The sequence below is a fragment of the Nymphalis io genome, chromosome 3 (assembly GCF_905147045.1).
Source record: "Nymphalis io chromosome 3, ilAglIoxx1.1, whole genome shotgun sequence".
Lineage (NCBI taxonomy): Eukaryota > Metazoa > Arthropoda > Insecta > Lepidoptera > Nymphalidae > Nymphalis > Nymphalis io.
The window spans coordinates 767,911-789,704 of NC_065890.1; the positions used below are offsets into that span (position 1 = coordinate 767,911).

General features: G+C 34.6%; 1 protein-coding gene across 2 annotated transcripts; it reads right to left on the minus strand.

Annotated features, from left to right (window-relative positions):
* Positions 1-1,548: 1,548 nt before the first annotated feature.
* Positions 1,549-15,659, minus strand: LOC126780944 (uncharacterized). Of its 2 annotated transcripts, XM_050505648.1 has the most exons (3): positions 14,609-15,659; positions 9,491-9,681; positions 1,549-2,924 (listed from the first exon to the last, which is right to left on the minus strand). In XM_050505648.1, the coding sequence occupies exons 1-2, from the start codon at positions 15,377-15,379 to the stop codon at positions 9,496-9,498; spliced, it is 957 nt and encodes a 318-aa protein (XP_050361605.1). In that variant the 5' UTR covers positions 15,380-15,659; the 3' UTR covers positions 1,549-2,924; positions 9,491-9,495. The 2 variants fall into 2 exon arrangements, with proteins under 2 accessions (XP_050361605.1, XP_050361606.1); XM_050505649.1 differs by lacking the exon at positions 1,549-2,924 and having other exon boundaries at positions 9,544-9,681; positions 14,570-15,659.
* Between the last annotated feature and the right edge of the window lie 6,135 nt (positions 15,660-21,794).

The following is a 21,794-nucleotide window of genomic DNA, read 5'->3' on the forward strand; positions in this document are numbered from 1 at the left end:
TATATATCCATAAGTCGTTTGTTAACATTTCACGGGTGAGTTATGAAGAGAATTTTTAACGAATAGCACTGCTGGAGTTTGTACAAGCTTAAATAAAGCATTTATAAATCCATCGTATTTCTTAAAAAAATTTAAGCCGAGGACACAACTCCTAAATAATTTAAAACTTTTGCTTATATATACATTGTTCTAAGAGATGAGCGACACTCGTATATATGTAGATATATTCTCGTACATATAAAAATGGCATGGTGGTATAAAAGTAAGACACTAATAGACTTGGACATTGCTTGACTGATTAACATGTACGTTGGCACATATATAGTTTTTCATGGAAAGGTATTTTATTATACTGACGTTGTTGAAAACCGCCACTAGATGGTGCTACTATACATCAACCGTTATATCCAGTGTCACCAACCCGCTGTTTTAAAAGTAAATTTACTGATTTTAATTAACGCAATTTTTTATACAATGCAAATGTTATATGTCAAAAAGTCACAGGCCTATTTATGAATTATGTAGAAGGACAGTTAAAGCATTGGTTCGTTTCAGCCATTTTTCCGTTTGAAGTAAATAAAAAAATATTCGATTGATCTTTTTTGTCATTGACAGAAAATCTAATATCTTTTTGAATTAACCATTTTTTGTTTTTTATTGTTTTTTTGACGCTTTTTACTGTCGCACTGTTGGCAACACTGGTTATACGGTTTGACAGATAGACATGATACTTGGTATACATTTGCGTACGAAGTACATTTCAGCGCTTTCCATTTTGATATAACTCAACAATTCAAATTTCATCCATTTTTATATAGACAGAAGTAAATAAATATGTACATGGACAGGACAACGTCTGCCGGATTGCTACTCTTACATAAGCTTATAGGACTAAAACAAATAACAAATATTTACACAAACAAAACGATTCCATAGATAACAATTCACAAAATACGTTTTAACTTATTCAATTCATTTTTTTATGGTAATATATATTCAGAATCAGGTTTGTCGCAAGTCCTTGTGGAATGCACGACACTTGTATATTCGAAACTTATTCAATACTAATATGTAGGTATATTCAAAAACGATTTGTTTTGCTTACAAATAGTTGAATCGTCTACGAGGCGTAATTCAAAAGCTATGACTTGTTACTTAATGAACTTAGGCTATGATTAACGGGTAGAACGAACGGGTTTTGTTACGAAAATATCAGATATTGTTGTTTTAATACAAATAAGTAACTCAATAACACTTGTCTTGACGTAAGCAAAATTTGTCGATTTTTGAATATAGAAATCTAGCTGCGGCGTATTTGTCACGCCAACCATTGTTATGGCCAAATTTATTTTCATTCATCAGTACATTAAAATTCGATTTTAAAAAAGTAAATTTACATTATATATTTGTATAAAACATACCAATTCACTCGCAGTTTTAGATAAATCTTATAAGGAAAAATGTTGTTATTTATTGTAAACGTATTTTAATAACATAATCAATACATAAAAGTTATACATACATATATCACTAACCGTTATACTTCAGTCTTAAGAGTTTTAAATACAGATACAAAATATATATTTGCAAATCCGACTTAAGTTTTCACATTCTTATAAAAAGATACACAATCAACATTAAAAGTTTTTTCACTTGTTATTTGCGCAAATCAACTTTCCAAATGGACACCCTACATTAGTAATATATAAGACTTAAGTAATATACATAAAAGATACGTTGGTATGCTAACGCATAGTGTGCTTAAGCCGCACGCGCAAGACCGTAAGTTTATATTGTTCTAGCTTTCGCGTTTTATAGGGGGGCAGCAGTTAGAAAACAAAGTAAGCCTACGCCTTTTCTTGTTCCTCAAGCTTGAAAAATCGGTTCAATGGTTTAATCATAAGAGCGTGACAGACAGACGAAGTTACTTTCTTATTTATAATATTAGTATAAATTAATTAAATATTACAGATGGTTGTGAGATAATTACAAAGATTCACGCCGTCCAGGTGTCACATGGACGAGTTAAGGTTTATTTTATATTATATACTACAGGTAAGTGGTCACCACGAATAAACATTAACCATTCCTTACATTACCAATGCGTCACCAACGTTAAGAACTATGACGTTTTGTCCCTTGTGTCTGTAGTTACCGTTGTCTCTAGGTAAGATTTAAAAACATATATTATTTTTGCTTAATATAAACCTTGTTGATTGACAATATGTGAAAAGAGAGGTGAGCACGATTATTTCGACTTACTATGCAGTTATTTGAGGTTTATTTAGGCTACGACAGTCTTGATATAAATAACAGTACTGCTGGCTGACGGTGGTGCGACGTGGCGCTATGTACATGAAGCATTATTGTTTGAAATTATAATTCTGTGACACATTTAATAATTGCATTATCTTGCTTTCTTTGTTATCAATGATATATTATCTTATTAACGATTAATATTGATAATTAAAACAAAGGAAACAAAATTTACAGATAATAAATTACGAAAAATTGTACGAAATAAATAAACTACTTAATAAATTACAATAGATATTTGTATGTATGAAATTAATGTAACGCCTGTGACATAGCTTTTATTGCGTTTGCGAAATATTTATTTTATAAACAATACTTATGATATTGATGTATTGTTTTGAATTTTACTTAAATATACATTATTAGAGTCGGTATTACTGTCGACTATGCAATAATTAAAAACTAAATTAACGCTAACAATTCTACTGTTTCTATGTTCGTAATTGAATATGGTTTTCAATTTGAACACGGTCGCGATTGCGCGTGTGTTTGACAATCAATTTTCTTTATTAATTATTACTATAAAGTGACAATTAGCGATGTATAAATATGCGTTGTTTTTGCATCACAGTGCGTCGATGGATTGTTGACCGCTTGCTATCTTATAACTGAAATAAACAAAATAAAACTATTAATGATAATATTGACTCAATTTATTAGTCTTTTTTAATCTTTAACAAAAACAATAGTTTAATAACGAACTTAATTTAGACTTAGCAGATTTTCTATGTTTTTTTATAGAACAGGAAGGCGGACGAGCATATGGGCCACCTGATGGTAAGTGGTCATCTACGCCCATAGACATTGGCATTGTAAGAAATGTTAACCATCGCTTACATCACCAATGTGCCACCAACCTTGGGAACTAGGATGTTATGTCCCTTGTGCCTGTAATTACACTGGCTCACTCACCCTTCAAACCGGAACACAAAAATACCAAGTACTGTTGTTTTGCGGTAGAATATCTGATGAGTGGGTAGCGAAATATAGTTGCATATACTTATAATCTGACATCGACTTCAGACAGATTTGTAGTACATACATGTAAATGTAATAAAAAACTTTTTAATAAAAAAAAACTATTTCAATTGTGTTTTAACTTTCAGTGCATTTTTCGGTTATTATTAAAGTCAGTTTTGTTTTTTTTTGTTTCTTTTTTACGTCAAATTCAAATTTCTTTATTCAACATAGAAAAGTGTACACATATTTATTGATTGTCAAATTAAAAACTACCACCGGTTCGGAAAAGAAATTATCCCTGAAAAAAACCGGTGAAAGAAATGGTTTGTTTTTTTATCAGATCTAGTAACTGTAATTAATGTAAACCGTTTGTTCAAGCTTCCTTTAGTCGAGTCAGATGAGGGTATAGAGAGCGCATTTGTGATCGCTCCCACACGCGTGCACAATAGAATTTTGTCGATTTAATTTCGTTTTTATGAAGGGAATCTAATTGTGATCGTAGCAAAACGACCCAGTTGTGAAGTGTTTCATTAAAATATTAAACTACGCGGAACTACAGCATCATTGTCATTATGTTGGCTAATGAAATAATTACTTGGTGGTTAGGTATAATATTTACATACGGTTTTAAAATATTCAGGAAGCTGGCGAAATTGATTACCTGATGATGAACACTTTAGCATATAGACATTGTCATACGAAGAAACGTACTCTTACTCTTACAGCCATGGAATCTGAGATGGTGTAATACATTTGTATTATGTATATAAAATAGTATTCCAAATATTTACTACCGAATGCCATCGCCAGCCGTACAATACAAGAAATAGACAGTCTAGTGAACCATTCGTTATAGATAACCCTTGACGACCCATCGCATGCGCATTATAAGAATAATTTATAAATCGCTTGCTTTGCTTCAGTTAGAATTATAATTTGACGTATTTTAAACGTAATAATGCATTAAATGCTATCACGATGTGGACTGCAGGGCGTTGCGGACGAGTTGTGGCGTAATTTTCGTGTCTCGCGTTGTAGCGATCGGCCCGCGCTGGTACCGGCTGCTACGTAATGAGGATTCTTCAATGTATAGTGAAGGGGACACGACACGATATCGTCACGTCCTGTTCTTAATAGAAACAAATGATACATATTAAGACATAAAATGGAACGTAATGGCTTCATATTATTAACCACTTGTTACAAAATCAAATTCGAAACCGTTACCAAATTTTCGTTGCTTTTTTATTTGACCAAAGGAACTTGAAGAAACTACCAAATCAACATTACACCTTGTCTTAATTGACCATATTAATAGATTGTTTTCCATAAATTGAAGGGGCGGTTTTTTTTTTTGTTTCCGAAGCACCATCTTTAAAAAAGCCACTGCACACTTAACACTTATTTACCGCTAAAAGGTACAAATATCGAAGTTTCTTTCTAAGTGCATTGGTTTTGTATTTATTAATTGTTAGTTTTATATATATTTATTTGGTGCTTTGTTGTTTTATATTTATTTGTAGCTTAGAAATGAATTTATATTTATTTAAACAAAATCGTATCGGTTCGTGTAAATTGTTCACCGATATGCAAATCACTTATCTTCAATAACAATTTAACGTCGCAAACTAGCTAACTACATAAATTGGTAAATTTCGACTGCCATTAGTCGCATAATTTTTTATAATTATAATACAAACAGGCCCGGACTTTAAGATTCAAGGCCCCAAGGCACTTTCATATTAGAATAAAATTATATTATTTTGGTGTTGTTACGCGTTTGGTGTGTATCGGAATACCTACTAAAAAACCTGTAGTACCCTTTCAGTCTTAAAGCGCGCCACGGGATCACTTGCGCATGCTACCGTGACGCTCTGACGGCCGCCTATACGGGCCTGACAGTATTGCTCTTATTGTGGTCACAAGTGGTCACGAACTGAGGGGATTCTGGGCGCTTTTCGATGTCAATTGGACGGGGTTCTTCGTCTCCATAACACTTCTTTTGTATGTCACTATAAAATTGCTAACAAACTAACAATCCGATCGCATGTACTTTGTTCGAGGCATTTTTATATTATGAAACTAATGAAGTACTCAGTGTACCTTTTTAATAAATTAAATTTACCACAGTAATGATTTTCTCTTAGCTTATTAATTTTGACAGCTTGAAATACTAAATGGCAAGCGGAACTCCCAAACCACTCGTAACTACGGCGGGTGCTCTATCGAATCGTCATTCAAAAACAAAAAACAAATTAAAGCGTTTAAATCCTGAATCTAATATTTAAAATATACACAATATATCGCTAAAGTTAAAACAAAACAATACAAAACATTAAAATTAAAATTGTTTTTTGTCTTTTAAAAGTTTCAAAGTTACATGATTTTCTACATTAAAGACAAAACAGTTCGTAAGTCGCAGGTCGCATCCAGACCTCTTAGGCGATTGTCGTCCCCACTCCTAACACAAACTACACATTTTTTTTACGCTGGAAAAACGTATTACGCGTTTCCCCCACAGGAACAGTGTGGGGGGGGGTATGTGGGGCTCGCCGATGTCCGAGGCGCCGAGTGCGCCCCGATTAACGGTATACCCACTAAAAAACCAGCGGTACCCTTTCCGTCATAACGAGGAGCGCCACGGGATCGCTTGCGCATTCTACCGCGACGCTCTGACGGGTGGCCTGCGTATGCAGGCCTCCATTCTTTAGGGGGATTACCAGAGTACTGAGAACCCCCTAGTCCCGGCGACGCCTATTGCATCGGAGGGAGATGGTGCGCATAGCGCCTCATTCTTCTCCCCAGTCTTCTTCGGCGGAGCAGGTTTGCAGCGGCGTCCTCTTCCCGCTCCCGCTCCGCGGCCTCCTTCTGCGACATTACATTTTCACAAAAGGAGACCATTTCCGACCAGCAGTCATCGCTTCCGAGCATCTCGTTGATGATGCTCGGCAAGGAGAGGTCTCCGCCGACAACTGCCGCCAGGCAAAGCCTCTGGGGCCCCCACGCGGCACACTTCGTCAGGGTGTGTAGCGCCGTGTCAATTGGCACACCAGACTCGTGGCAGGACGGTGATATTTCCCGCCGTGTTATCTCGTGCAGGTACTTACCGAAGCAGCCGTGTCCGGTAAGTACCTGCGACATAAACTACACCTAATAAAAGGGGTAAATAAGAATATTAGTAATTACTTTAAAAACGATTGCTATATTCTCTTTCTTTTTAATCCTTCTCCTCTGTATGTTGTTATTTTTTTTGTTTATATTGACAACATTAAGTATTATCGATAAAACATGTGGAAATAATAACAGACAAAAGAAAGTTCGAAACGTAATTTCATATATGTTTTCCTCAAACTTTCAATAATGTGGTCGAATGGCTACCACCGGGCGAGCTCTACTTTATTTAAATGTTTGTATAACATACCGGTTTAATATTACGAAACAAATAGTTATTGAACAGCTACACTACAATATATGGACATTCGACACGTATGGGCCTGTCCGAAGCCAGTATCGTGTCCCGCAGGCCGTAGTTCACCCTCTATTAGCTCGTTTGGTGCTCAGCCAGCGTTTAATGTTTAGTGACATGAATTGACGATAGACATCGCTCACATTTAATTTAACTAGGTAGTAATTATATGGTAATGAATCTATTTATCTTTGTTTGCTATATTTTATATGTGATACTGAAGTTTAGATAAGTGAACTTATTTATAAATGTTGCTCAGCTGTTTAGTTAAAAACTTATTTATCTCTTTCTGTATTTATTGATTTGACATTCGTAAAAAGAAGACACAGCATTGCGTAGGTAATTATGATAATGGGCGTAATTGTTTATTTAAAAGAAAAATTGTTATCGGAAAAAGGTTGTAAGTTCAAGCCTCACCTATACTAACTACTCAACTAATTAAATTTTTCGTACATGTTTTCAGGGATACAGTAAAGAAACTTATACACGCGGGCGTAGCCGTGTGCGGACACTAGTACACAATAAATGAAACGTTGCGGCAAATAGGCTTTTATATTTAGTAAAAGGCTTTGAAGCTTGTTGTAACAAACTACTTCAATTTTGATTGTTACCTATCATACGTCCGAATTATATCATGATATTTTCTTTGATCGCCGAGCTTAATAATCAAAACAAATAAAAAATGTGAAAGTCCATAGCGGTGGTATGAATAATGGAATGGATCAATGTTCAAGCACTGAATCCTCATTTTTATGATTTCGATGGTAGAAGCTCTAAGCCTTCTTTTTAAGAGTATACCTTTGCAAACCAGTGGTATAATTACCGGGTGACAAAAATACCTGTTTATAGATTTGGTGTCTCCCTAGAATTGGATAAGTGGGCATAATTTTTCGGTTAATTTTTAAAGTTTTATGATTAATATAGATTAACGTATTTTACAAAGGGTACCATCTTTCCGACGATCGTTATAAATTAAGGTGTCGAGGAGGGAGTCCTCCTCAGTCACTTATCTAATTCGTAAATCTTCGTTTCACTTAAACGGTAAGTAAAGTTTGTTGTTCGTTTGCGCCTCGTCGTTTTAACCTTAACTTATATTGTTGTAGATTTAATATAATTTCAAATAATTCTTAACTTTCGTGATGTTTTTAGTCGAGTTCAAATTGAATCCATTTTAGGAATATGATTTTAGTGGAGAAAAAATAAATGGAAATGATGGAAATGAGGGTTTTGGCACATATCACACTCGACATTCATTCTGAGGTTGATAGCATAATAATGAATGAATGTAATAGTATGTAGTTCTGGTAGTGCTACTGCCACTCGACGAAGTGACCACTTACCAACAGATGGCTATTTGCTTTATGCAAATAAATGCTGCGAGTTAGAACAGTGGAACTTCCCAAGTAGTGATATGGTATTCATATCGGCAATTTGTGATCAATATATATTGTACATATAGAATGATATATTATAGTTAATGCTTGTTTTATATATTATGTTGTTATGTAATAGTTGTGAGTAATCAAAACAAAAAAAAATGATATCCAGTAAATAAGTTAAACAAGCGCATGGACGCTCTGTCGGTAGATATATAATAATGAAATAAGATATATGAATAGGTAGGTAATATTGATTTCTATTATTACATATGATATATCTAAGAATATCCAATTGATTCACTTGAATATGTAAACCCAGTCTAGGTTCCCACGGAAAAATATATTATCTGAATATTAATCACTGGTAGTAGGGCTTTGTGCAAGCCCGTCTGGGTAGGTACCACCCACTCATCGCACTGGTGGTAGGGCTTTGTGCAAGCCCGTCTGGGTAGGTACCACCCACTCATCAGATATTCTACCGCAAAACAGCAATACTTGATATTGTTGTGTTCCGGTTTGAAGGGTGAGTGAGCCAGTGTAATTACAGGCACAAGGGACATAAAATCTTAGTTCCCAAGGTTGGTGGCGCATTGGCTATAAGCGATGGTTGACATTTCTTACAATGCCAATGTCTAAGGGCGTTTGGTGACCACTTACCATCAGGTGGCCCATATGCTCGTCCACCTTCCAATTCTATAAAAAAAAAAAATTTCAGAAAGACAAATCGTACCGAAAATGTGGTGCATAGACTAATTATAACTAAGAAACGTTTTACTTGTTTATAAAATCGTGTCGAATTTGATCAACGATCTTTACGATGGGAAAATATCATTTTATACTTTTTTTATTTTAATTCGTTGTTGAGAAGTCAAAGTAAAAATATATAAATCATTATATTAATAGTTTTCCTTGCATAATTAGCGCCGATTTAAAAAAATTACTGATTAAATTAACGTAAATATTAATATAACAATATTGTCCTTACACTTATATTTATTTTTATATCCGTATCTTTATGTTTTATTAACGTTTCTATATTAGTTATCGGTAGCCTTTTAATATTCTAAAACGAGACAGCGCCATTAAGAGTGTTCCCCTTATTTTATGGTAGTTGATTTTTAATATTGAAATGGGTATGCACAATGGTGGTAAGCAGTCGAGTTCTGTTTACTAAAAAAAACATGAGAACTGGTTTACTAAATCTGTCAAAATGAGAAATCGGCCCTTTTTTAAAGACAGTAAGAAGTTATAAGTATGAAAGTTAAGCTTCTTGCCGGTTCATCTCGATAAAATCTACATTCCAAATCGGTAAGCGATAATACATTGATTTGAATCTTGTTCTATATTTTATATTAAGTAAGTTGTTAACCTGTTTCACACAATATAGTTTCTGCCGGGCTGTCTGCGGCCTATGGCGAAGGGCCAGGCTCGGGTTCGTTGGGCGGCTGTGACATCACCGCGCAGCAGCGCCACCACGTCGTCCAGGTAACGCAGCGCACGCGACTCCGCCGTGAGCGCACGTGCTGCCGCCGTGCAACGACATGCGCGCGCACACTGAATCTGAAAATATATTAACATTTAACCTGAATACTATGTCCATACTTATCCTTTGGTAAAATAACCTCTTCTTATTAAATTATCTTTTTATTACCAATTTATAAACTTTGAGATCATGATAATAATAGATAATTACTAACGTAGACATAAAGATACTTTTTATGTTTCCGCAACTTAAACTAAATTTTGCATGAAATCATTTTATTAATATAAGTTGTATGTATAGTTGTAAATTAAATATTAGGAATATTTTGAAGGTAGCTGTATTGACTTTATTATTTATTTAAAATTATGTATTAGTGATTATATTTCTTTCTTTTTTCTTATTTAATTTGTATTTTTTTATATTATTTAACTTGTGTTTTGCGTCTTATATCTTTATTTTGTCTTTAATATAATGTTGGGAACTTTGTTGGATGAGTTAAAAATTTTTATTATTATTATACCGTATGTTTCCAAAATAAAAAAATAAAATAAAATAATATTATTTAACTATTCTGTGATGTTATTGAATAAGTTCGACACTATATATCCTTACGTATTAGTACATAACAGCTTTATATATATATATATATATATATATATATATATAATTTTTTTTTATATTTTTTTTTGCGTTATTAATCCAAGGTTCAAGCGTTTCAACTGCAACGAGTTAGATATTATAATTAAAGTAACCTCGTATATAAATTCACATTCACACTGACACGGCTAATCTTTAATTATATGCAACTTTGACAAAAAACAGACGGTTTTAATTGTATGGTATAATTATCTCAATATAAATACGTTGTTCATTAATGTATTTGAAGTGTTATATAAATATATAAAGCTAACAAGTATGTTTTTATTTGTTACTAAGCGATAATCTCAGAATCTTCTTGTCCAGTTTGAAAAATTACATGTGTGTTAGAAGATCTATTTATCGCAAAAGGTTATAGACTATATAACATCACGCAACGACGCACGGGGATGAAATATTAACGATTAATGCGCGTAAATACAGAGCACAGTTTGCACAGTGATGTAGCATTAACCTTTACGAGTAACTTGGGTGAACACACAACAGAGCCAGTTAATAAATATATTCTTTTTTTACTTATTATTTGAGTAAGCAATAATTGTATGTACATATAAGTGAGAATATTATTGAAGACCTTTTTTGTAAACTTCATTTAATATTAAAGTTTAGTAATTATATTCAGACAACAAGGCTTCCTAATATAAATATTGTAATTCGGTGATTGTGACGTGACGATTTTCCTGTGGAAACTAATGTAGTATTTAATTTGTGCTGCTGCTACTAATTTACACGATGCAAATAATCCTTATGTATTACGTATTAGTATATTATTCGATTAACGCGTTGTAAGTGCCTATTTAAATTATTAGATATTATCGTAGACAGGAAATGGATACATCCGGAATAGCTTTGCCGATGTAGCTTCTATTTTATGTACCTTAAAGGCTATATTCATTCGTGACAACATCGCTTAAATTGTTTGTGTTAATTTTTAGACGGACGTTATTAAATCAGGCTAATTACCAAACACGCCATTGATTGATTCTGATTTCTGTTGAAACCAATTGTCGCATTAATTAATAAATAAGGGATATTACTCAAGTTTATATATATATGAATGTATGAAAAAGCCGAGATGACCTAGTGGTTAGAACGCGTGAATCTAAACCGATGATCGTGGGTTCAAACCCGGGCAAGCACCACTGAATTTTCATGTGCTTAATTTGTGTTTATAATTCATCTCGTGCTTGACGGTGAAGGAAAAACATCGTAAGGATACGTGCATGTGTCTAATTTCATTGAAATTATACCACATGTGTATTCTACCAACCCGCATTGGAGCAGAGTGGTGGTTTGGAGCTTATCCAAACCTCCTCCTCAAAAGGGAAAGGAGGCCTTAGCCCAGCAGTGGGACATTAATAGGCATACATTACATGTTACTTTACTATGTACTATACTTTTTTATGTTATTAGATGTTACTGTACTGTACTATATATATGATAATTAATTAATATTAAAAATATATATTTTAAAGAAACTTTTATTTAAATCATTTAAAATTAAGAAAATAATTAAAAATTAAGCTTCTCGTAAAATAAAAGGTTTCAAGAAAGCTTTAAAAAAAGCATTGTGTTAGTACTTGTTGACTTTCAGGCAGGATTTAATTATAAATTCAATTCTATTCAATTGACATAACTGTATATTTAAAGTATTAAAAAAGAGGAACTACAGAGTTTCTTGCCGGTTCTGAACGATATAATCTACATTCCGAACTATTCATATACACATTAATACACGTTCGAACGAAGGACGCGGTAGCTTTTCATTTAATATAGGTAATCCTGTTTGCTTAATAATTGAATAAATTATATTTCGTTTTTTTTTTTTTAATTATATTGCTAAATGACATTCGTTACGTTCTAACGAGTTCGTACGTGTATTGAAATCAATTGAATGATTTGTAAATTTTTATATATAGAATAAGTATGGCGACGTGTAAATGTAATGTCAAAAATATCAAAAATCCCTTATACCGCCAATGCAACAACCGTGCGAGCTGTGATGTCCCTCGTGCCTGTTGTTACACTGGCTCACTCACACTTCAAATCGAAACACAACATTACTAAGTATTGGTGTTTGACGGTAGAATATGGTCGGGATGAAATGGGTAGAAAGTGGGTCGTAACCACCCGGACGGGTTGCACAACGCTTACCACTAAGTAATGAATATTATTAATAATATAGTATTCCCACGCCGCTTCGCATTCGATGTGAACAATGGGACATTAAAAAATTTTATATGTATTGATTGCATAACCTTTAAGCTTTTATTAAGAATCTAAAACAGGTGTCCGTCTTCACCTGTTCGACAGCTGACTGGTGCTGCAGTTGCACTTTGTATGTTTTGTATTTTTATTACTTTTAATTTATCCTGTCTCCGTACAGGAAGTTAGTTTTTTTTATAATAATAAAAATATCGTATGACGTAATTAAATTATTGTTTATTTTTTTAATAAATGGTGCAATAGTTTAACGATTAATAAGAAAATTTAATAATTTTTATTATGATTTAAGTACTAATAATATCAATTCATACTTATTTCATTCTGTGATTGATATTAATATTCAACTTTTTAGTTTAGTTAAGTTATATTAAGTATTAAGTTTAGTTTAGTTTAATTATGTTTAAAGTTATTTAAATAATCATACGTATAATGTGAGTTTATATTACTTAACGAAAGGGTTCCGAGTAGAAAAGGTAAAATAAACACAGCTAACATTTGTTACGTACAAAAGATGATAATAACGTAACAAAAAAGAGCGTGAATTTTAAACACGGATTAAAAATTAAATTGGAGGAATGTAAAATGTTTCGGCCGCAGACCCTTGAGTTTAAACTTCAAAGGAAAAATCAACGTAACCGACACATCCGGTATCCTCTGCCTGAGGGCCGAGTAGGGTTACTGAGAGGTGTTAGACATTTTATTTAGCAAAAGCCAGATGTGAACGTAGGTATTTTATTTTATATAAAATAGAGGAAGCTGGTGGTAGAGCTTTATGCAAGCTCGTCGGGCTAGGTACCACCCACTCATCAGATATTCCACCGCAAAACAGCAGTACTTGGTATTGTTGTGTTCCGGTGTGAAGGGTAAGTGAGCCAGTGTAATTACAGGCACAAGGGACATAATATCTTAGTTCCCAAGGTTGGTGACGCATTGGTGATGTAAGCGATGGTTAACATTTCTTACAATGCCGATGTCTATGGATGACTTACCATCAGGTGGCCCATATGCTCGTCCGCCTTCCTATTCTATAAAAAAAAAAAACCAAATAACTGCACATGGACCGGGATATATTTGCTTTTCTAAATAAATGTTGTAACGATTTATGCACGACTTGGCTTTTGTATATGGTTATTTTTTTATATGCTGATTTTTGTCATGAATTATTGTTTTATTGCATAAGTTAGATACACTGGTAAGTTAACTCTGGATGTGTCTGGATAAAGAGATAAATGGAAGAAATAAACTTACTGCGCCAACCCTGAAAATTCGTAAAAGGTTAAGCGAATAAATAAAAGGTTTCAGTATTATAAAAGCCTAAGCGACATCGGGTTTGCTTATCAATTTACGAATACAATGAATACAACATAAGTATAAATATAATTAATTTCCGTGATAATTGAAGTTTATATAAAACTGACGCATTTTTCTTAAAAGTGGCAACCCTACAACAAGTAAACAGAGAAGCGTGGAGCTTGTATGTGAATAAACAATAAATGTACATATTTAAGCACCGCCACCACCACCACCGGCAAACAAAGATTAATTAGGGGCCGTTATTGGACCATTAAATACGCGCTTGTTGAGCCTAAATACCTACGGTTCGTTATCGGATTATTTGATTTATAAACAATACGATATCATTCTTCAATAATGTTAAACACTAAATAATATGATTAGAATTTATGTGTCAAGAATATTGTCAGCTTCTGACCGCAACGGTTACGCATTATAGAAGCACCTAAGTATTGCGATAGTAATATATACGTTGGTTCTAAGAAATATCTTGCTTGTTTTTTTTTTGAAGAAAGAAATTGAAGAATTTAGTTTGAGAAAGTACGTGAGTGCTGCATTATAGTGCACGCGATAATAATTGTTTCCATTGGTTGTTTATAAAAATATCTACGTTTATTACTTTATCAAGAATTGTCGAGCTAAAGTGAAACGGAATGTATTTAAATCTACATTTTAAACGACAGTATATGATATAAATTTCTTATAACAATTATGTCAAAAATACTATTTTTATTGATTTGTGCAATATTATGGTAAGGTAAGTGGTGGCAGTGGTCAGTGGGTACCAACGCATCAGTGGTCGCGGCGAGCCACTCGTCGGGCCAGCACCTGCATGTCCGCGTGAATGCCTGCAAGCTCTTCGTGCAAGCTCCGTGACTCCACCAGCAGAGCGTCCAACCGTCGCGCAGCCGCTGACAGCCCACCATCTTCGTAGTCCTCATCTTCTTCAACAGCAAGCGCAAGTTTCCCTAATCTATCCCTTTCCATCGCCTCTCTAATACCTCCCCCTCTTTTCCGGAATTCTCTTAACAATTCTCGCCGAATTTTAGCACCAGATCTCTCATCTTCCTCTGCTTCTCTAAGTTCATCAGCTAATGATCTCTCTATTTTTGTATTTTGCACGTCAGTCTTTTGTTTGCTTTCTGAAACTGATTCTTCCGGTTTCGGCAACCGAGGTTCTGGTTCAGAGGTTATAGGTAAGCCGGTAGGGCTTGGTGTCACCAAAGTCCTTTGAAGAAAGCGTTTTGTATCCTCATCATAAGGTCGCACGAGGCCACGCCTCGGCGCTGCTCGCACGATCGCTTCCAGTGCGTCTTTACCGGGGTCCTCGGGTCGCAACAATTCTAAAATCTTATCTCGTGGAGGAGAAATTGAAGACCACAGATCAAATTTTGACACTAACTTCCCTTTAGTCGGCGAAGGAAGAACATCGCCGCTAGCTGTATATGCACGAAGATTATCGTTAACAATCCTATAATTACGTAGTTTCACATTTCCTTCGGGCGGAGGGACCGAGCAGTCCCGAGGGTCGGGTTCCTCGATAATGATGAGTGGCGGTACGACAGTGGAGTCGTCCTGCGACTGCGCGCACAAGCTCATGTCGCGCTCGGGCAACGCGCGCGGACGCACTAATCACTAATACGAATACACTAACGAAATCAAGAAAGCGGCACGCGAGCGCTCGATAACGCTAGATATTTATAATTTATCCTCATCACTCATAGAAACTTGGCGGAGGTCTGCTACCAAAACTCGTCATTAATTATGGGATCGCGCGCACACCCCGGACGCCGCGACTCGAGTGCGAGCGACGCACCGCAGCGGCAGCATTGTAATTCAATTTAGGAGCTATTTATGTTCACTTTGAATGACTGCAATGTGTTTATTTTGTTAACCGTCATCGTTATCGTCTCGTGACGATAGAGCTATTAGTTAACGAGAGTATGTTATTGAACTAACTATAATTATAAAGTATTTTTTATGTATCGATGATTTAATAAGAAGTTGTTTAAAAGGTCTTGTTTAGTGAGCTTAATTAAAGGTTTTCTAGGAATCGTATACATGGTATCTGAAAGTTGTGTAATAGTAGCTGAATGAGGAAGTAATATCCGGCGTGAAAATGTAAACCATAGCGGGTTCGTGTCGGTTGCGGGCTGCGGGTTGCGTTTCAACGTTAGCCTGGCCCATTACTATATAAATAACACCGTCAAAGGCAGGAAAATCTTTATCAAAAACTCTCAAATTTTATTCAATTCCGTAGAGTAACGTTGGAATAAAGCTATTACTTTGATGAGTTCAAATGTAATTTTATCTGAATAAAATATATACATTTCTAATAGGTGTTAACCGCAAACCGCAAATTGTGAGTTTTATTTATTTATTGGAAATGTACTGCGCTATTTGTGCGTAAAATATGTTTTCAATATTTCGTGTGATGGATTACGACTAATTATGTAACAATTTTGAGAGCGATAGCTGATACTATAGACTACATTGAATTTGAGCATTAAAAAATATTATAAATATAATTAAAATATTTATATATTGATTTTTGCTTACTTTATTAATCAGAAGACTAAATTATTTTATAAATAAATTGATATACTATATACCAGTTATTTTATTCTTTATAAATATATAGTATATGTAGTTTTCAGTCACGGGAGAAAATCTCAAAGGCATCAAGAGTTCAAGGGTTCAAGGGTATTAATGACAATTGCCTTTTCATAGGAATCGGTACGATCAGGATTGCGCACAGAAGCTTTACGTGCCTTCAGGGATACATGAGTATTGATTAATATATTCGTTTTCGATCTATAATAATAAAAAAAACTAGGTCCTAATTAAACTCATTCATAATAGCGTTTGTTGTGCAGCTATAACGCGCTTGGTGAACATTAAACCTTACCAGCGCTTCGAGTTCTATTTCACTTTTGTTTAACCCAAATGCATTTATTGTTAGCTAACTTTCCGCTTGACGGATTCGCTCGTGTTATTGGAACTAGTTTTAAATTTGAAACAACGTTTATTATTGAACGATATATTTATCGTGTAACTTGATTGTTTAAAAAGAGTTCTTACTAAGTTTTTTGCCGTTCTTCTCAATTCTGTACAATCTGGGTACATGCAACCGGTGGTAGCTTTCAATTTACTTTAATCTTGTAATATGTCGATTCAATAATGCTCGCTGGGACCTACTCGAATAAAGCATATTTTGATTTGAAATTGAAAAGATTGTCTGGCGCGTGTTGTAGAGCTGAAGTCGTTTATGCTCGTCTTTGAATAAAAATGTTTTGTTTTTAAATATTGGTTAAAAAAACAGTTTAATCTTACTAAGCTTTATATTAAAGGTCTTTCTAAAACAAAACCATTTAAAAAATCATTGTTGCTTATTGCTGACTTTATAAAATATGATTTCTTTAAATTCTTTAACCGCGACGAAACGACAAACCGAAATCACTTTTTCACACACGTAATCATTAAAAAAGAACATGAAAATTCCAACGTACGTAAAAAGTAAAACATTGTTCATGAAATAATTATTAGTAATTGTAGTCATATTATGGGTAAAACGATTGCCCGTAACAGAATTCCGACGCGGACGAGCGCCCGCGCTAATTGCCCGCGTTTTAACAGTTATTTGCACATATAATAAAACTATAAGCGGCTCTTGTGTGTATTGAATATGTTGAAGTGAAACTTATGGGTACTGTGAGAGTGAATGAGTATTTCGTATTTGTGATTCTATATATTACTGACTGCCTCGTTGGTCTAGTGGCTAGATGTGAGGCCGCTGACCCGGAGGTCCAGAGTTCAATTTCCAGGTCAGGCCAATATGAAGTTATTGAGTTTTTCTGTCGAAAATTCTCAATAACAGCCCGGAGTCTGGAAGTTTGAACACTCCCGTGCCTCGGAAAGCACGTAAAGCCATTGGTTCTGCGCCTGAACTCTTTCCGGTCGTGTCGGATTGCCGTCCCATCGGATTATGAGAGTTAGGGAATAGAGACTGCACCTGTATTTGAACACACACTTGTGCTCTATAATATATCCTGTGCAGTTGGCTAATATCGTTTGAGATTGGTTACCGTGGTCGAAATCGGTCTGGAGGACTATTATTATTATTATTACCACTAGAATAAGATTTTATTACTTATATAATATTGAGATCAACTTATACAAGAAAGGTTTATCTTTAGTAATATCCAAAAGAGAGGAACACAGTGTATCTGAAATTTAAGCAACAGATCCGTGGACGAGAATTTGTATCCTTAATTAGTAAGACGTCCGATTTTTGTTTGTTTTTTTATTGTTTACATTGCAACGTAGTTATCGAAATATCAAATAGCTTGCACCAAGTCACGTGTGTGTAACTTTATATATAATATATGTTAACGGATATTTTTAAGAATCGTTAGTTTATAATAAATCTTGACGGATTATAAACTGTTGAAAAATAATTATCACGCGTTTTGTTTTTATCATAACAGACAAATTTAATTAAAATTATAAATAAATATATTTTTTTCGCGTAGTGGTAATGTTCAGAATGGTACCGAGGCCATTGGGGAAACCCTTACATTAACATGTCAGGGGGGTGATGATTTGATTCTAACCCACTAAAGCCACTGCGATGGTCGTTTTCGGCACGGATTGAAGAGGCTAGGGATTGTGTCGATATATCGCAACCACAGCTCTTCTCGTGCTGTGCTAAGGTGATCTCGTCCCCACACACAGAGGAATTGCGTATGACAGCACGAGGCCATTCCGGCTGCCGTCTAATAATACACACACTAACTAACCCAAACGAACATAAAATATTATAAACTATCGAAACCTGATGCGCTTCAATAATGGGATCCATTTATTTTTCAACAATTATAATCTGACCGGGGTTAGAATCCCGGAACTCGAGGTCTGTAGCCTTATTACACACGTTAATACATTAAATTTACGTCTGTTATTTTGTTACAAAATTGTAATCATAAACCAAATATGTGTACGTTTCGATCAAATTGTAATCAGAATTTAATAATTCCAGATTGATTGGTTGTTACTTATAGTTCTGATTTCTGTAAATGTTCAATAAAAACTGAAAACCGCAGCGGAAAAATTTAATTTTAAATTTTCATCAAAAGTGGATCGAGATTTTTATCTGAAACATCAACAGCTTACTGTAATACAAGCCAGTCGCCTCGCGTTTTCATCGATATCGCATCAAAATTCCATTGACTTTATTATTAAGTTAAACATTTTATTAACATCTAGTATTTTTAGTTCAACACAATATCTTGGTTCATCTTTGTTTCGTTTTTTGTTTGTAAATGTTTGGTGCCAGAGCAAAATTAGATTATATTAATAAAATTGTGGTTGTGGCTGAGGAAAGAACAGTCTTGATATTTTTTTGTAAGTCATGCAGTACGTAACAAGTGACCAATTTGATACTTAATGACGGGCAATACTTGTATTGTTGTGTTCCGGTTTGAACGGTAGCATCTTAGTCTCCAAGGTTGGTGGCGCATTAGCGATGTAAGCATTGGTTAATATTTATTTTATTTATTTATAAATCATTTATTGCACACAATTTACAAACATATAATAGAACAGGCAGTACATATAGTATGCAAAGGCGGCCTTATCAACCAGGCAACCTCTGTAAAAAGAAATATTTCTTACCGGGACAATGTCTATGTGCGTTAGTGACCACTCAACGTCACGTCCACTTGACTGTTTGCCAACGTTTTTCAATTTAAATAAAGTAGGCATTAAACTTAAACTTAAAATTAATCTCGTGCTAGGCGGTGAAGGAAAATATCCAATAAATATTTATTTATACTATATATTTATATTGTTACTATATATTTATTGTATGTTTTCATTCATTGATAAGGGCATCAATACATATTGGAAAAACATGGTGGAATAAAATCCAAGTCCAAAACCCTCACCTCATAATGAGAATAGGACACTCGTCGTTTACAAGCCCTTATTTACTGTAACTTAATACCAAGAATTTCTGGGGAATGTTCTTACTGACCGACAATTATTTGCTTCAATGGGGCGGTTTTTTAAATTTGTTTCTGTTTTTCTTACTGCGTAAGAATCTCAGTATCCTTATTGAACAAATACTAACTCTTTTTAATCGACATTTAGTGGATTACGTCATCAGCTGGCGATACGTAATCATTCATGCAATTACAATCGGTTTTATCAATAGCGCGTCGCAGCCCATTATCTGATACGGGGCGATAACAGCCGAAACAAAGCTGATAGGTGAAATATGTCCACAAATTTGGCACTGTATTATCATCAGCGGTGGTCTGGGGTACCTAACGACAGCCTCTCTACCCTTTGCTGGGCTGAGTGGTATTCGAGACCTCTGCTGATCCTGGACCCTGAAGTTTTTTATCTTAATTTTTTTTTGACTATCTAGATTGATTAATATAATTAATCGATCGCTAAACGATTAGTCGGGCGGGCGGCCCGTCAGCGGCGTTATACTTTTGTTTTTATTAGTTTTAGTATTTTTCTTGACATTGGAGTCGTGCAAGTATTTTTTTGGGTAATTAAATGGTTGTTTGTAAATGTTTATCAAAACTTCCGGCGTGAGATCTTAAGATATTGAGCGTAAAATGTTTCTAGTACTTACTAATGACCGGCGAACACTCTACAATTCATATAGGTATTCAAAAAGTTGGCAAGGAAAAGCCCAGTAACTTCTCACGCTATCATTTTCACGATGGAGGCTGTATAATTAATTATCTCTTAATGGCTGTGTATGTTCATCGTACAACGTATACCATTTCTTTTTTGGTAATATACATTTGAATGACTAAAGAATATAACAAATATATTTATTTATGTTTAACTTATTAAGATTATTATTATTATAAGATGAAACAAAAAAGATTGTTGACGAGAATTTGACGCTCCAAGATTTTGAGTGTCTGGTATCAACATTCTTGAGATGTGGTTACCTTTGAGAGTTGCCGTCAAATTTATTACCGTATAATTATACGATTGTTACGGATTTGTAGTAAACGTAGCAGTTTGACAAAAGTTTAAAGAAGCTGAATAATGGTAACCCTTATAATAACCTACTTAAAACATTGTTGTCTGTGTTAAGGCACTAAGTGAATAATATTTTATAATTTATAGGTTGTTAATACATAATTCTAAAATACGCAAAACTTGGAGATAAGAACGTATATCTTCGATAGTACTTAAGAAACCTATTAACCTACCTATTCAGTGTTATCAAATGAGTAATTTCCGATTTATTAAAAATCGCATTACGCGTGTACTTGTCGAGTAGTCGACGCTCAGGTATATTACCACACCTCGTGAGTAATCCTGCCACCTTTTACTTTGCGTGTACTCCAGAACTGTCAAAAAGATACCTTTATGTCTGGAGGGCTCTCGTGTTGCGTCGAGTGCCTCTCAGGTAAGGAGTGGTTTGGAGTGGAGAGGGGAGGCCGGGGGAATAGGGGGAGAGGTACTCGCGGCAATCAGCAAGGGTACGCTCCGTACGTCAACTTGAGAAGTCGGTGTTGGTCGTGAGGACCTAATGGTGGCTGGTTCGAGACTGATACCGTCTTTAGGGGGGTCTATTCTCTTATCTTGAATTTTTTTATTTATTTATTTTTATTTTTTTTATTTGTAATGATGATTTTTAATGAGTTTCACTCGTATTTATTGATAAGTAGCGATAAATTGTGTAGTTGTAAATGTAATTATTTTATAGTTGTTTCTTGAGAACTGTAGTAATTGCATGAATTGTAATTGTATAATATTTTTTTCTGACAATACATATTTAAATGGATTAAGGTCCACCATAGAAAAAGATAATCGCAAATACATGTACATATTTGTTTAGATATTTTTTTGGGGGCTTAACCCTCATTTTTGAGGAAGCAGTAGGTAGGTCTTGCAACGGAACTCTCTCCGGTCGGATTGCCATTGAATCGGATCATGAAAGTAAAGAAATAGAGAGTACAGGTCTGATTGCATTTTAATG

Coding starts and splice junctions, on each gene's coding strand:
- LOC126780944 (XM_050505648.1), bottom strand. CDS start 15,379: ATGAGCTTGTGCGCGCAGTCGCAGGACGACTCCACTGTCGTACCGCCA. Junction 9,682..14,608: donor GCATTCACGCGGACATGCAG/GTGCTGGCCCGA, acceptor ATATATTTTCAG/ATTCAGTGTGCGCGCGCATG.